General features: G+C 36.0%; 1 protein-coding gene across 1 annotated transcript; it reads right to left on the bottom strand.

Moving 5' to 3' along the window:
• Positions 1–257: 257 nt before the first annotated feature.
• LOC130848597 (olfactory receptor 140-like) lies at positions 258–1,067 on the bottom strand. The gene has a single exon (XM_057727041.1). The coding sequence runs from the start codon at positions 1,065–1,067 to the stop codon at positions 258–260; it is 810 nt and encodes a 269-aa protein (XP_057583024.1).
• Between the last annotated feature and the right edge of the window lie 16,772 nt (positions 1,068–17,839).

Genomic DNA, 17,839 nt, shown 5'->3' with positions numbered 1-17,839 from the left:
AAGTTGTTCTTTCCATTGCCTAATCTGAATCTATGAACATGAATATCATAGCCTTGATATAGTACATTAAAAGTTACCAAAAAGCTAAAAAATGCCCAGCCAATATTAAATAATCAATGAATGTCAGTTTGGGGCCTTTTTCTTTTCTTTTTTTCTGTCAATGATCTGCAAAAGTTCTTAGTTTTCTTTCACAGTTTACAACAGGTATAATCCTACATATGCGTGTAAATCAACCTCTTCCTGGTATTGTGCACAGCCTAAGTTACTCTTCTTTTCAACATACTCCTCATGGCATTTTTCACCTCTGTATTTCTCACTGTGTAAATGATAGGATTTAACATGGGAGTTAGGATTGTAAGGAACACAGTCACCAAATTGTCCGCAGAGTAAGTGGCCACAGGATGGGTGTAGGTGAATATACAAGGAACAAAATAGAGCATCACAAAGGTAAAGTGGGAACCACATGTAGAGAGGACTTTGCATTGTCCTGCAGAACCATGGGATTTCAGGGAGCTCAGGATGACTATGTAGGAGATGAGTAGCATGAGAAAAAAGAGTAAACACATGCCCCCACTGTTAGTTGCCACCACGATTCCAAGCCAGTAGGTATCCCTGCAAGCAAGATTTAACAGTGAGAAGAAATCACACATGAAGTGATCAATAACATTGGGATCACAGAAGGTCAAGTCCACCATGAAAAGAATCTGCACAGTGGCATGTAGGATCCCCCCAATCCAGGCCACCACCACCAGGAGCTGGCAGAGCCCCTGTCGCATGATGGTCTTGTAGTGCAGAGGCTTGCAGATGGCCACATAGCAGTCATAGGACATGGCAATGAGGACTATGGTCTCTGATCCTCCCAAGAAGTGTACCAAAAAGAGCTGAGCTAGGCAGCCACTCCAGGAGATGGTTCTCCTCTGGTACAGCAGGTCAATGGTAATTTTGGAGGTGGTGACAGAGGTAATGAAGGCATCTATGAAGGACAAGTAAGTGAGAAAGAAGTACATGGGAGCTGAAAGTGTGGAGCTAAGGGAGATAGTCATGACAATGAGGAGGTTGGCCAGCATGGTAAATAGGAAAATAAACAAAAAGACAATGAAGAGTAGTTTCTGCAAGTGTGAGTCCCAAGAGAATAAATTCAGTCACTTTGTTGGGAGGCATGAGGAGATTTGTTTAGGATCACCTTCCTGAGGCCGGAATTACCTATGAAGAAATAAAGAATGTTACCTATTCATCAAGAAAGGATTTTGGTCTGAATTTCTGAGAAGAAAAATAGTGCAGATGCTGTAACTGTGGAACATGTCCTTGGCACTTCTGCTCCAGTCCTTGTTTCAAGTCCTTCTCTCCTTAATGATGGCTTTCCATCTCTTCGGACACCTAGTACCTGCCACCTGTAGAACAACTATAGGGTCACATTGGATGGGTAACTTACTGAGAAAACACTGAGCTATCTACATGAGATATAGATTCTCCTCCTGGTTCACACTCCAAGTGACTCTGCAAAGTTATCTCTGTGCCTCATTCTTTCAAGCCCTCCTCTGTGTCTGTGAGGTTACAAATGTAATTCTCAGATGTATCTTGTGAGCTGAGAAGTGCTGCACATAGGTAAGTTATTTTCTCTTTCATGAGAATTTACATTTGAACCCTCAGCTATAACTGTGGAAAGAAAGGCACTGTCAGTAAATATCTATTATAAGTAGAGAGTTAAGGGAAATGTATATGTCATTGGGTACGTACTCCACCTGATACCAACCAGAACACATAAGCTATTCACTGTGTTTCCTCACTTCCCATAGTATCTGGTGTGATGTCTGCAGTGCCTGAAACCTATTAGGTGAGACAAAAATTCTTGGTGAAGTTCCATTTGCCATGAGTATAATATGACTGCTTCCCGAGACCATAAACCTAGGAGGAATTCAAGTGTTCTTTTTCCCCTGCTCTGTTTATCATTACTCTCTACTTTATGCAAAACATAAATAAACATTTGAAGCTGCACTCCAGTTTAATAGTTTCTGATACTATTTAAGGAGAAAGTGTGAAAATAGTTAATGTCTCTAGGAAAACTATGTTACTGGGTCTTTTAATTTTCAAGATAATTATTATGTTTGTTAATTGATATTTTTTATTCTTCAAAAGTCTGTTCCACATATAATTTAACATAGTAATATTCAGTAAATTTACAGCTTCTGTAGACATGTATATATATTTAAAAAAAAAAAAACCTCTTGAATAGGTGTTTAGTACACCAGTATCTTGCAAGCAAAGAAAATCCTTATTTTGAATGTTCTAAAAATGAAAATAATGTGTAGAAGAGAATGAAATAGTCTGCTGGATAAGACAAAGAGCTTGTACTATACATACACACACACACACACACACACACACACACCTACACACCAAGACAAACATATAAAATCTATTAATATAAACACCTACTTCAAGTATACTCATTCAACAATTATTTATGGGACACTTACTATCTATATGAATGTATGTTTGTTCACACAAAGTCATGAGGAGTGTTCCTGTTACATGGTTTTAAATGCCTCAAATTTTATTACCAAACAGCAGCAGCTCATCCAGACATGATAGAAATGACCTTCCCACTGCTTTATATTTGTGCTGCATGCATTCCTATACCCTCTTCTTCCATCTTCCCATAGCATCCATCACCCATCATTTCTGGGATACAGGATACTGCATTATTAATATGATGAGAAATCGGGGGGCATAAATTTCCTAAAGAAAAGAGAAGACATATATATAATGAAATGTATTCTGCAAAATGTATGCCTTTCCTTCCAAAGACAAATGGATAAAAATATTTACTTTTTTAGTATCTAAAGTGAAAATTTCATACATATGAGGAAACAAAGTGCAGCAACTTCATTGCATTTCCTTATTCTGAGGTGGGATCCCTCAGCAGATCAGAAAATATTATACTGTACATAAGAACTGACTTAATTAATAAAAATTGTTTTAGAAATAACTGTGAAAATATAGAAATATCTTCTTCATTTTTCTGTGGCTCAACAGTACTCTTTCCAGGAACAAACCCTAATGGAAAATATTTTTAAAGGAGACAAATCATTATTTACAAATATGCTCAACACAATTATTAAGAGCTGTGGAAAATTTAGAAATGGTATGGAGTGTTCAACATTGGAGAACTGGATAATTGAAATATAGTTCATCTCTTTGATAACTTTGTAGTTTTTAACACAGATGTTTTTTAAAGTTGTGCAATATCACAGACACATTCTTAAGTTGTAATATAAAGTGGAAACAATTTTGGATGCAAATTTGAATTGTATAATTATTCTAATTTAATTTTACCTCATTTTATTATTATTCTAAATTATTTAAATGTGTATCAATAAGGAAAAAAGACCCCAAAATATTTTTGCTTCTAAATTGTTAGTATTACACTTGAGTCTAACTTTCTTGATGTTTTCTATGCTGAAAAGGGTACAATTTAGTGTCAAATAGGTGAGGATGAGGGGTGATAATATGATTTTTAAAAGCCATTTAAACCTGAGAATCTCTGCTTATGAGATTTCTTGGAAAAAAAATCTTACCTATGAACATGTCTGACATAGATCCATGGCCAGGGCCCAGGCAGCTGTTAGTTCACCAAGAAAGGAAGTTATAAGATTTTTAAAATGCCAACTAGCTCAGGTACAATGTGTCTTTGTTGATTTATCAATGGTACCTTTGGATAAGCTTTGAAAGTACATCTATATATCTTGTTTGCAGGGAAACTCTGTAAAGTTACTCAGCTGTGGCTATTTGGACCTCAGGGGTATTTCAGCATCATTAGTGGACCTTGCCAACAACCTAGCTGTTTCATGCACATTAACCGAATAGCAGAGGAGGACTTTTATACCACTCATCTTTAATTTTGAACTCCTCCTTGAGTCCAAATGAAGACCAAACACTATGAGAAGAGGAACAACAACAACAACAAAAAACAAACCAAGTTACTACTTATGCATTTAGGAATTTGATAACATATATGCTTAATATGGAGTCTGAATATTTAGTACTGTGTATGTTAAACATTTAGGTAAGTAACTACCAGATTTTTAAATTTTATTATAATAATTTGTTTTTTAATTTATCCACTATTTTTGCAAATCATGTTTTTAGGTATTGTTTTCAGATGTACGCTAGGTGATAACTATGAACCTCATTTTAGTATTGGTACTATACCAGGTAAACTTTACAATAGTTCTTCAAAGTAGTTGTTTCTTTTGCTAATTCTGGAATTAGATTACCATGATAATGATGAAAACAATTCCATTATTCAACATACTTAGAAATTGGCAAAGGCATTAATTTCAGTCATTTCAATGTATGAAAAATTTGTTTATTTATTCATTTATTTATTTTTAGTGTTGTTAAGTGTTTTCACATTGTATTTATTTATTTATTTATTTATTGGAGTATAACTGCTTTACAATGTTGTGCTAGTTTCTGCAGTACAATGAAGTTAATCAGCTGTATTTATACCCTATATTCCCTCCCTCTTACACCTCCCTCCCACCCCCCCACCCATTTAGGTTGTCATAGAGCACCCAGCTGAGCTCCCTGTGTTATATAGCATGTTCCCATTAGCTATCTATTTTATGCATGGTAGTGTATTTATGTCAATCCTAATATCCCAATGTGTCCCACACTCCTCTTCCCGCTCTGTGTCCATATATCTGTTCTCTATGTCTACATCTCTATTCCTGCCCTTCAGATAGGTTCATCTGTACCATTTTTCTAGATTCCACATGTATGGATTAATATACAATATTTGTTTTTCTCTTACTGGCTTACTTCACTCTGTATTACAGACTCTAAGTCTGTCCATATCTCTGCTAATGACCCAATTTCATTCCTTTTTATGGCAGGGTAATATTCCATTGTATATATGTACCATATCTTCTTTTATCTATTCATTTGTCATTGAACATTTAAGTTGTTTCAATGTCCTGGCTATTGTAAATAGTGCTGCAATGAACATTGGGGTACATGTGTCCTTTGAGTTACAGTTTTATCAGGGTGTATGGCCAACAGTGAGATTGCTGGATCATGTGATAGTTCTATTTTTAGTTTTTTAAGGAATCTCCATACTGTTCTCTATAGTGGCTGTATCAATTTACATTCCAACCAAAAGTGCAAGAAGGTTCCCTTTTCGCCACACGCTTTCCAGCATTTGTTTGTAGATTTTTTGAAGATGGCCATTCAGATGGGTGTGAGGTGATGCCTCATTGTAGTTTTGATTTGCATTTCTTTAATGATTAGTAATGTTGAGCATCCTTTCATGTGCCATTTGGTCATCTGTATGTCCTCCTTGGAGAGAGGTCTATTTAGGTCTTCTACCCATTTTTTGATTTGATTGTTTTTTTGACATTGAGATCCACAAACTGTTTGTAGATTTTGGAGATTAATCCTTTGTTTGTTGCTTCATTGGTAAATATTTTCTCCTATTCTGAGGGTTCTCTTTTTGTCTTGTTTACAGTTTCCTTTTCTGTGCAAAAGCTTTTAAGTTTAATTAGGTCCCATTTGTTTATTTTTGTTTTTATTTTCATTACCTTAGGAGGCGGGTCAAAAAAGATTTCCCTGTGGTTTATGTCAAAGTGTGTTTTTCCTACGTTTTCCTCTAAGAGTTTTATAGTGTTTGGTCTTATGTGTAGGTCTTTAATCCATTTTGAGTTTATTTTTGTATGGTGTTAGGTAGTGTTCCAAATTCATTTTTGACATGTACTCTCCAGTCCTGCACCACTTATTGAAGAGGATGTCTTTTCTCCAATTCTATGTTCTTGCCTCCTTTGTCATAAATTAGGTGATGTGTGTGTAGGTTTACCTCTGGGTTTTCTATCCTGTACCATTGATCTATATATCTGTTTTTGTGCCAGTACCATGCAGAGGGAGGAATGCTCCCAAATTAATTCTGTGAGGCCACCATACCCTAATATCAGAATGAGACAAGGCTATCACAAGAAAAAAGACAATTACTGATCAATATCACTTATGAGCATAGATGCAAAAATCCTCAACAAAATACTAATAAACAGTATCCAATAACACATTGAAAGGCTCATACACCTTATTAACAGCATTTGTCTCAGGAATGCAAGGATTCTTTAATATACACAAGTCAATCGATGTGATACATCACATTAACAAATTAAGGAATAGAAACCATATGATCATCTCAATAGGTTCAGAAAAAACTTTTGACAAAATTCAACATACTTTTATGACAAAAACTCTCCAGAAAATGGGCATAGAGGGAACCTACGTCAATATAATAAAGGTCATATATGACAAACCTACAGCAAACATCATTCTCAATGGTGAAGAATTGAAAGCATTTCCACTAAGATCAGGAACAAGACAAGGATGTCCAATGATACCATTCTTTTTTTTTTTTTTTAATCTTTATTGGAGTATAATTGCTTTGTAATATTGTGCCAGTTTCTGCTGTACAACAAAGTGAAGCAGCTATATTTATACATAGATACACATATCCCTTCCTTCTTGAGCCTCCCTGCCACCCTCCCTATCTCACCCTTCTAGGTCATCACCAGTCATTGAGTTGATCTCCCTATGTTATGCAGCAGCTTCCAAATAGCCATCTACTTTACATTTGGTAGTGTATATATCTCAATGCTACTCTCTCACTTTGTCCCAACTTCCCCTCCTCACCCCTCTGTCCTCAAGTCCATTCTCTATATCTGCATCTTTATTCTTGCCCTGCCATTGGGTTCATCACTAGCATATTTTTAGATTCCATATATATGTGTTAGCATCAGTATTTGTTTTTCCCTTTCTGGCTTACTTCACTCTGTATGACAGACTCTAGATCCATCCACCTCACTACAAATAACTCAATTTCATTCCTTTTTATAGCTGAGTAATATTCCATTGTATACATGTGCCACATCTTCCTTATCCTTTCATGTGTTGTTGGGCATTTAGGTTGCTTCCAAGTCCTGGCTAGTGTAAATAGCGCTGCAATGAACATTGTCGCACCACTCTTATTCAACATGCTTTCAGAATTCCTAGCCACAGCAACCAGAGAAGAAAAAGAAACAAGAAGAATCCCAATTGGAAAAGAAAAAGTAAAACTGTCACTGTTTGCAGATAATATGACACTATGTATAGAAAATCCTAAAGATGCCACCAGAAAACTATTAGAACTAATGAGTGAATGTGGTAAAATTTCAAGGTACAAAATTAATGCACACAAATCTCTTGCTTTCCTATACACTAACAATGAAAGATCAGAAAGAGAAATTAAGGAGACAAACCCAATTACCATCACAACAAAAAATAATAAAATACCTAGGAATAAACTACATAAGGAGGCAAAAGACATATATTCAGAAAACTGTAAAACACTGATGAAAGAAACCAAAGGTGACATAAGCAGATGGGGAAATATACCATGTTCTGGGACTGAAATAAATATTCTGAAACTGACTATACTACCCAAAGCCATCTGCACAGTCAATGCAATCCCTATCAAATTACCAATGGGATCCTTAACAGAATAAGAACAAAATAGTTTACAATTTGTATGGAAATACAAAAGACCCCAAATAGCCAAAGCAAACTTGAGAAAGAAGAATGGAGCTAGAGGAATCAGGCTCCCCAAAATCAAACTATACTACAAAGCTACAGCAATCAAGACAGTCATTTAAATTTAATTGGACAATATTCATATGGAATAGAAAAAATAGGCAATAATATTCACAGTTTGTAACAAGGAAATATAAAACAGGGAATAAGGGTGCCACTGCCAAAGGGAAATAAGAAGTCAGGCCACTAAATCCTGGGACAGTACTCTTATCTCTAAATTATTGTTTTACAGCTAAAGTGGCATGATACTCTATATGCTACCAGCAACTGTAAGGCCTATTACAATTATCTACTAAAAGAAATCAATACTGATATTGAAATTATTTTGTAAATAAACTTACAATTCAATTCAGGAACATTCCTATTTAGATCAATGCTCACTTACCATGTTCAAATATGCTTGCATTAATACAATAAATAAATAAATAAATAGTACCTAACTCTTGATTGGCTCCAGAGAATGTGGCCACCATGGGCAGCATGTGTCTTAAAGGAGGACAATTTAATAAAACTGAAAACACATGACTAAGCATAGTTTGACTAGACACTGCAATATTAGAGTGCCACAGTAATATTTGTGATGGCAAATGCCAAACACCGTTTGAATAAGGATTTGAAACTATCTAAAGAACCAAACAGAAAATGTATTTTGCTGAACTGTCATCATGAAAATATCTTGAACTTTTCATTCAAGCTCCCAAGAAATGTTCAATAAATAGCGCATTGCAGCCACCGAAGAAGACGGATTTTGAATCGGAGAACAAATCAGCTAACAATTTAGGGATAATGGAAGAGGAATAGCAGGCCTCTATCAAAGACAAGAAGGCCAGGAAGAAACACATCAGAGTCCAAAGTCTGGCTGCAGATTTTCAGCACCACAGTGAGCAGGTTGCATGTGGCAGTGACACTGTAGGTGATTAGTAACACCAAACAATAGAATTCTTTGCATCTGAGGAATCTTCATAAGGCCCATGAGAATGAAATCACATTCATCCTGTCTTCTTCCATTTCAATACTGATGATGAATCAGAGAATTGAGGAATTAAACTGTAAAGACAGTATTTTCAATAGCAAGGTGATGAGAAGTTAACACTTTGTGTTTTCAGCTATATCCAAAGAATTTAATAATGGACACTATTTTTTTCCATTGTATGCAAGAGAAGAAATATGCTACTTTTCCATTTTATAGAAAGAGTGAATTTTGAAGCTGTTTAATTGAGTTTATAAAAAGTATGCTCAAATCCTTCCACTGCTTCTGACAAGTTGTCCCTGGGTATTGGCTGGAGGACATTCAGGAAGAGGAAGGTCACCATGTAATAAACCTGATTGCTTCTCAGTCAGTAATAAATATTAAACCTTTTCCTTAAACATTAAAAAAAATAGAACTATTGGTTTTGGTTTTGCACAATGTTGGTACACAAATTAAGTCTAATTCACCCCACTCTGCCATTTAAAAGCCACTTAAATGAGCCTAAGAATCATAGGTCTGTATCTGTCTTGTTCACCTCTTTATCACCAGCACTTCATTCACTGTCTGACTCATACTGGTGTTCAATAAAATCAAACGGAGGAAATTTGTCAGTGGGTGCTGGGACCCGCCCCATTGTCCCAGGAGTGCTCGATTAACTCCTCCCAGTAGAAAATCCACCACTGGGTTCTGGGACCTACTCTGCTGTCCTAGGAGTGTGCAGATAACTCCCCTCAAAAGGAAATCCATCAGCGGATGTCAGGACCCACCCTGCTGTCCTGGGAGCATTGAAACATCTCACTACTAGGAAATCTGCCACTGGAATCCAGAAGCCACTCTGCTGTTCCAGGAACATGCAGACAGCTCTCACTTCTAGGAAATGTGACAGTAGGTGCCAGGACCTGCCCCACTGTCCCAGGAGAACACAGAAACCTCTCACTACTAGGAAATCAACCAGTGGGTGCCAGGACCCAGCCCACTGTCCCGGGATGGATGTAGATAGCTCCCCTCGACCAGTAAATCCACCCAGAGGAGGGGCTAAAACCATGGCTGAGCCTCAGGGGCTGTGTGCCTAAGTAACAAGAGCTGAAATCTCTCCTGCAGCTGCATGAACTCTGAAGTTACTCCTCCACTGACAGCTTCCTAAATTCAGCACCTGTGAAGCACCCTAAATGACAACAAGTGCTCTTGTAACTGGGATGGGCCTGCTTCAGCAGCTCTGGGCTCTGGGGGAATGTTCACACAGGGGTGGGGCCAACCAGAGAATGAGCTGCCTCAATAGTTCACGTAGCAGGTTCCGGTGCATGACTACTCCAGCCCTGGGACACGACCTCAGTGGATCTGTGTGGGTGGCTGGGTGAAAACAATGCCTGTGAGTCACCAGGGCCAATTTCCGGCATACTCAAAGTTACATCAAGACTGAGAGCCATGCCAACAACAATATATTTTGTGAGTCCACACAGTGGGTTAATGGGGACACAACAGGGCACACCCACAAGTGAACAGCTCCAGAAAGGCAATACTTAGTGGCTTTACTCCCAGTATAAGTACTCCAATCCCACCTACCTCCCACTGCAGATCAGAATCATAGCTAAAAAAATAGACATGGGGATTTCTACTCCAGAAACTAGGGAGCAGACTCCACCCTGACAGAGCAGTGATAACCACACAGCAAGGGGGAGTCCCTGCTCAATACCTAGGGCAGGATGTGATCACCATAAAACCAATAAAACTCCACAGCAAGGGGATAATGGCACAAGCCTCACCAGGGGGCAGATGCCAGAAGCAAGAGGAACCTTGATCCTGTAGCCTATGGAAAGGAGACCACAAACACAGTAAGTTCAACAAAATGAGACAGAAAAGTTATATGTTGCAGATGAAGGGGCAAGATAAAAACCTATAAGAACAACTAAATGAAGAGGAGATAAGCAATCTATCTGAAAAAGAATTCAGAGTAATGATAGCAAAGATGGTCCAAGATCTTGTAAAAAGAATGGAAGCAAGGATTGAGAAGATACAAGAAAAGCTTAACAAAAACCTTGAAGAACTAAAGAACAACAACAACAAAAAAAAACAGAGTTGAACAAGATATTAACTGAAATGAAAAAATACACTAGAAGAGATCAATAGCAGAATAACTGAGGCAGAAGAATGGATAAAGACCTGGATGACATGAAGGTGGAAATCTCTGCTGCAGAACAGAATAAAGAAAAAAAAAAAAATGAGGACAGTCTCAGAGATCTGTGGGACACCATTAAATATACCAACATTCAAATTATTGGGGTCCCAGAAGAGGAAGGAAAAGAGAATGTGACTTAGAAAATATTTAAAGAGATTGTAATTGAAATCTACCTTTCCAGGAAATAGTCACCCAAGTCCAGGAAGCACAGAAAGTCTCATACAGGATAAACCGAAGGAGGAACACTCCAAGTCACAAATTAATCAAACTAACAAAAATTAAATACAAAGGAACAATATTAAAAGCAACAAGGCAAATGCAATAAATAATATACAAGGGAATCCCCAAAAGGTTATGAGCTGATTTTTCAGCAGAAACTTGGCAGGCCAGAAGCCAGTGACACAATATATTTAAAGTGATAAAAGGGAAAAACCTGCAATCAAGAATACTCTACCCAGCAAGACATTCATTCATATTCAATGGAGAAATGAAAAGCTTTACAGACTAGCAAAACCTAAGAGAATTAACCACCTCTAAACCAGCTTTACAACAAATGCTAAAGGAACTTCTCTAGGCAAGAAACACAAGAGAAGAGAACAAAGGAGGAGGGGAAGAAAAAAGACCTGCAAAATCAAACCCAAAATAATTAAGAAAAGGCCAATAGGTGAATACATATCAATATTTGCCTTAAATATAAGTGGATTAAATGCTCCAACTAAAAGACACAGACTGACTGAATGCATACAAAAACAAGACCCATATATGTGCTGTCTACAGGACACACACTTTAGATGTATGGGATGCATAGAGACTGAAAGTGAGGGGATGAAAAAAAGTATTCTATGCAAATGAAAGTCAAAAGAAAGCTGGAGTAGCAAACTCATATCAGAAAAAGTAGATCTTAAAATAAAGATTATTACAAAAGATGAGGAGGGACACTACATAATGATCAAGGGATCAATTCAAGAAGAAGATAAAACAATTGGAGATATTTGTGCACCTAACATAGAAGCACCTCAATACATAAGGCAAATGCTAACAGCCAGAAAAGGAGAAATCAACAGTAATACAATAATAATGGGGGACTTTAAAACCCCACTTACATGAAGCAAAAGGTCATCCTGACAGAAAATTAATAAAGAAACACAAGCCTTAAATCACACATTAGACCAGATAGACTTTATTGATACTCATAAGACATTTCATCTGAAGGCAGCAGAATACAATTCTTTCTCAAGTGCATGCAGAACATTCTCCAGGATAGATCATATCTTTGGTCAAATCAGGTCAAATCAGTCCTTAGTAAATTTAAGAAAATTGAAATCATATAAAGTATGTTTTCAAAACACAACACTATGAGATTAGAAATCAATTACAGGATAAAAAATAGCTGTAAGAAAACATAAATATAGAGGCTAGATAATAAATACTAAATAACCAACAGAAATCAAAGAGGAAATGTAAAAATACCTAGAAATAAATGACACAAAATCAAGAGAACCCAAAGCCTGTGGGAATCAGCAACAGCAGTTCTAAGAGGGAACTATACAGCAATACAATCCTATCTCAAGAAAAACAAAAATCTCAAATAAACAACCTAACCTTACACCTAAAGCAACAAGTGAAAGAGGAACAAATAAAACCCAAAGTTAGTGGAAGGAAAGAAATCGTAAAGATCAGAGCAGAAATAAAATAGAGATGAAGGAAACAATGCCAAAGATCAATGAAACTAAAAGATTGTTATTTAAGAAGATAACAAAATCAATAAACCTTTAGCCTGACCTATGAAAGAAAAAAAAGAGAGGACTCAAATCAATAAAATTAGAAATGAAAAAAGAGGTTACAACTGACACCACAGAAATATAAAGTATTGTAAGAGACTACTGCAAGAAATTATATATATGCCAATAAAATGGACAACCTGGAAGAAATGGACACATTCTTAGAAAAGTACAACCCTCCAAGACTGAACCAGGAAGAACTAGAAAATATGAACAGACCAATCAAAAGTAATGAAATTGAAACTGTGATTAAAATACTCCCAACAAACAAAAGTCCAAGACCAGATGGCTTCACAGGTGAATTCTATCAAATATTTAGAGAAGAGCTAAAACTCGTCCTTCTCAAACTTAACCAAAAAAATTTCAGAGGAAAGAACACTCCTAAGATCATTCTATGAGGCCACCATCACCCTGATACCAAAACCAGAAAAAACTATCACAGAAAAAAAAGAAACTTACCGACCATTACCACTTATGGACATAGACACAAAAATCCTTAGCAAAATACTAGCAAACAGAATGCAACAACACATTAAAAAGATCATACACCATGATCAAGTGAGATTTATCCCAGGGATGCAAGGATTCTTCAATAAATGCATATCAATGGTACAGCATATTAAAAAAATTGAAGAATAAAAACCATATGATCATCTCAATAGATGCAGAAAAAGCTTTGAAAAAATTCAACATCTATGTATGATAAAAACTCTCCAGAAAATGGGCATAGAGGGACCTTACCCCAACACAATAAAGACCATAAATGACAAACTCACAGCAAACATCACTCTCAATGGTGAAAAACTGAAAGCATGTCCTCTAAGTTCAGGAACTAGACAAGGGTGTCCACTCTTGCCACTATTATTCAACGTATTTTCAGATGCCCTAGCCATGGCAACCAGAGGGGGAAAAAAAGGAAATAAAAGGAATCCAAATTGGAAAAGAAAAATAAAACTGTCATTGCCGGCGGATGACATGAAAGATGCTACCAGAAAACTACTAAAGTTCATCAATAAATTTGGTAAGTTGCATGTTACAAAATTACTACACAGAAATATCTTGCAGTTCCGTACACTAACAATGAAAGATGAGAAAGAAATTAAAGAAACAATCCCACTTACCATCACAACAAAAAGAATAAAATACCTAAAAATAAACCTATGTAAGGATGCAAAATACCTGTACTCAGAAAACTATAAGATACTAATGAAAGAAAGCAGAGATGACACAAACAGATGGAGAGAAATACAATTTTCTTGGTTTAGAAGAATCAATATTGTGAAAATAACTATACTACCCAAAGCAATCCACATATTCAAAGCAATCTATCAAATTATCAATGGTATTTTTCACAAAATTATAACAAAAAAAATTACGACTTGTATGGAAACACAAAAGACCCTGAAGAGCAAAAGCAATCTTGAGAAAGAAAAAAGGAGCTGGAGGAATCAGGCTCCCTGACTTCAGACCATACTACAAAGCTACAATCATCAAGACAGTATGGTACTGGCACAAAAACAGAAACATAGATCAATGGAGCACAATAGAGCCCAGAGATAAATCCACATATCTATCATAACCTAATCTATGACAAAGGAGACACAAATATACAATGGAGAAAAGACAGTCCCTTCAATAAGTGGTGCGGGGAAAACTGGACAGCTGCATGTAAAAGAATAAAATTAGAACAGTCACTAACACCATACACAAAAATAAACTCAAAATGGAATAAAGATCCAAAAGTAAGGTCGGACACTATAAAACTCTTTGAGGAAAATGTAGGTAGAACACATTTTGACATACATCACAGCAAGATGTTTTTTGACTCACCTTCTAGAGTAATGAGAACAAAAACCAAAATGAACAAAGAGGACCTAATTAAACTTAAAAGCTTTTGCACAGCAAAGGAAACCATAAACAATATGAAAAGACAACCCTCAGCATGGGAGACAATATTTGCAAACGAAGCAACAGACCAAGGATTAATCTCCAAAATCTACAAACAGCTCATATAGCTCAATATAAGAAAACAAAACTAAACAAAACAAACAAACAAACAAAAAAAAAACTCTAAATTAATAAATGGAGAGAATATCTAAATAAACACTTCTCCAAAGAAGACACACCTCCTACACTGTTGGTGGGAATGAAGTTGTTATAGCCACTATACAGAAGAGTGTGGAGGTTCCTTAAAAAACTAAAAGTAAAACTACCATATGACCCAAAAATTCAACTCCTGGGTATATACCCAGAGAAACCCATAATTCAAAAAGATATATGCACCACAATGTTTATTGCCTCACTATTTACAATATCCAGCACATGGAAGCAACCTAAATATCCATCAACAGAGGAATGGATGAAGAAGAAAGGGTACATATGTATAATGGAATATTTCTCAGCCATAAAAAGAAAGAAAATGATGACATTTGCAGCAACATGGATGGACCTAGGTTTGTCATACTGAGTGAAGTCAGACACAGAAAAACAAACATCATATGGTATCACTTATATGTGGAATCTAAAATAATGGGTACAAGTGAACTTATTTACAAAACAGAAGTGTAGTCATGGATGTAGAAAACAAACTTATGGTTACCAGGGCATAAAGGGCTGAGGGATAAATTGGGAGATTGGGATTGACATATACACCCTACTACATATAAAGTAGGTAACTAGTAAGAACCTGTTGTATAGCACAGTGAACTCTACTCATAATTCTGTAATGGCCTATATGGGGAAAAATATACATATATGGCTGGATATACATATATTTATAACTGATTTACTTTGCTGTACATTTGAAACTAACACATTGTAAATCAACTATATTCCAATATTAAAAATAAATATATAAAATTTTAATAAATAATTTGAAAGACTGTCATTTCCCTTGTGTTTTCTTTTTCCCCCACAAACTCCAAAAATAGCTTACTCTCTTAGTTCAAAAAACAAACAAATAAACAAAGAAATACTCTGAATAAACAGTTGGGATGTTAAAAGATATATGAGGGTGAGTCAAAAATTATCTGCATTCTGGCTATAGAATTTACAGAAGTTTTAATATAACTGGAGTGTGAATAATTTGTGACTCACCCTCATACTTCTTTCACCCAATGAAATCTCTCACTCTTTCCACCCTAAGCAGTTGTCTTCCCATGTCTGCTCCAACCAGCTCCCTTACCTTCTCACCAAGAGGTAGCACTAGCTGAATATTAGAGGGCAGGTGAGAAGAAAAGAAGGAATGCCATGGTATTTACTGTCCTGGGTCCCTGTTGTGGTTTGTGAATGGCTGGTTGCCTTTAAATAAGACTGCACTCTTTTGGATGGACCTTCTGGCTTCCTGAGATCTCTCTCCCCTGCTCTCCCAGGTCCAATTGTGATGATGGCTTCCTACTGTTACTAGCCCTGAGGTGCTGTATCTCCCTCTATTAGCTTCTCTCGTTCTATAAATAACTTGATAGATAAACATACTAAACTCTTTTTAACTTCCCATTTTAAATATGTTGTGTCCTGTCAGGTTTTCAATGGACACAGAAAGTTTGTGATTTCTTTCTTCCTTAAATACATAAATGAATAACTAACTAAATATATAAGAAAATGCTCATAGTTTTCCCTTTAATTAATTTATATTATTTATAAAGCATCTGTACTTCCTTTGATGTATGGCTGCTAAATAGATTTAACTTCTGTAAAGAAAATGTATTATGAAAGACTAAAATGCAATATAAATATTATTGGGTGTATCAACTAAAAAATGCACAATGTTAGAGATGTGAGTTGTTTTATTTGGGGCAAAATGAGGACTTTAGACTAGGAGAAAGTATTTCAGATAGGTCTGAGAAGCTGCTCCAAAGAGAGAGGCGGGGAAGGTCAGTACATATGTTATTTTGGTGAAGGGGGAGTACATGCAATGAGAAACTTTTTTTTTTTTTCAGAAGGTTGCTGCTAGTCATGAGAAGCAGAAGTCACCATGAAGGGTTTTTAGTACTTTTCTGGATACACAAAATGGGCTCATAAAATCTTTTGAAAATATCTAACTATCTGAAGACCTGTTCTGCCAGTTTTTCTCAGAGAACAGAATGCCTCATTATTGATCTCCACCCTGAACTCCCTTCAGCTAGGGTGTTGAAGGTCAGCAGCTGAAGCAACTCCTAATTTGATCTTTGTAGAGGAAGACATCAAGTGAAGATGTCTTCAGTGGAAATCTCTGTGTTATCTGTAGCACCCTCTTTGGAGTTATAGGTGTGAAATAAAATTCATATTTTATGACAAGACAAGAAAAATTTTAACATAAAAATTCTTTTCTGCTGTTTGGTCCCCTCTCTCCCCTCACTATGCATTGTGTATTTGCATTATGCCTCAACCAAAATTCCCCATGGTCAGGAATACTTGCTCAACCATAAAGAGAAACATTCTCCTAGCACCAACACAACTCCTTAAAAAATAACTTTCCTTCGGGAAGGGGTCATATGACCAACCAGGATGACATTTAGATCTGGATTGTGTAAATTGTCAATAATACATCATTTGATGTACAGTTTTCTGTCTCAAAAAATGTATAACTGCGCCTTGATTTCTAACTGGCAAAACAATTCTCAGAGCTTTCTGAGATGCTCAAAGAAAGTTATAATCCCCAAATTTGGCTCTGATAAAATTTTCCAATTCTTTTTTAGATTCATTGATTAATTTTCCCTCGATATAGGATTCCATAGGATTTATGCCTTTTATTGATATTGTGCTATTTTATAATTCTTGAAGTTGTAAAACACTAATAAAAATGTAAATAATTCTTGGCCATAGAAATGCAAATGTTGTCTGATTAAAGTTTAATTTCCCAGATCATTACAAGTAGAGTTTTGCATTTACTTGTAAATTCATCACACTTTCCTTATTGAACAATGTTAAGAGTGGTACATTGAATCCTCCCTTAGCCTGATTATAATCTTACTTCCCTCATTAATCAATGAGCTAAATAAAATCTTTGTCATGTTCATTTTACATTTTATGAGTCATTTCACTTTCTTAAAAGTTTTTTCTGCTTTTGTTATTAGAATAAAGACCTTTTTAGATAGATAAGTTAAAAGTATCATAAAAAACCTAGATATTCTTACTCTGTGTGTTATTTTACCGTAGGTTTTCTGATTAATTTTGTTTGGGATTTGTTTCTATTTAATCAATTTGTAAAAATTTTTTAAACTTGCTTGGAAGTCTAACGTTCCAACAGCTCTTCTTCATCTCTGTTTCCACTTTTGTGGTGTCCAAAAGATTTTAGGT

Source organism: Hippopotamus amphibius, chromosome 3 (genome assembly GCF_030028045.1).
Source record: "Hippopotamus amphibius kiboko isolate mHipAmp2 chromosome 3, mHipAmp2.hap2, whole genome shotgun sequence".
In the NCBI taxonomy this organism is placed as follows: Eukaryota; Metazoa; Chordata; class Mammalia; order Artiodactyla; family Hippopotamidae; genus Hippopotamus; species Hippopotamus amphibius.
This window is presented reverse-complemented; position numbering and strand designations above follow the sequence as displayed.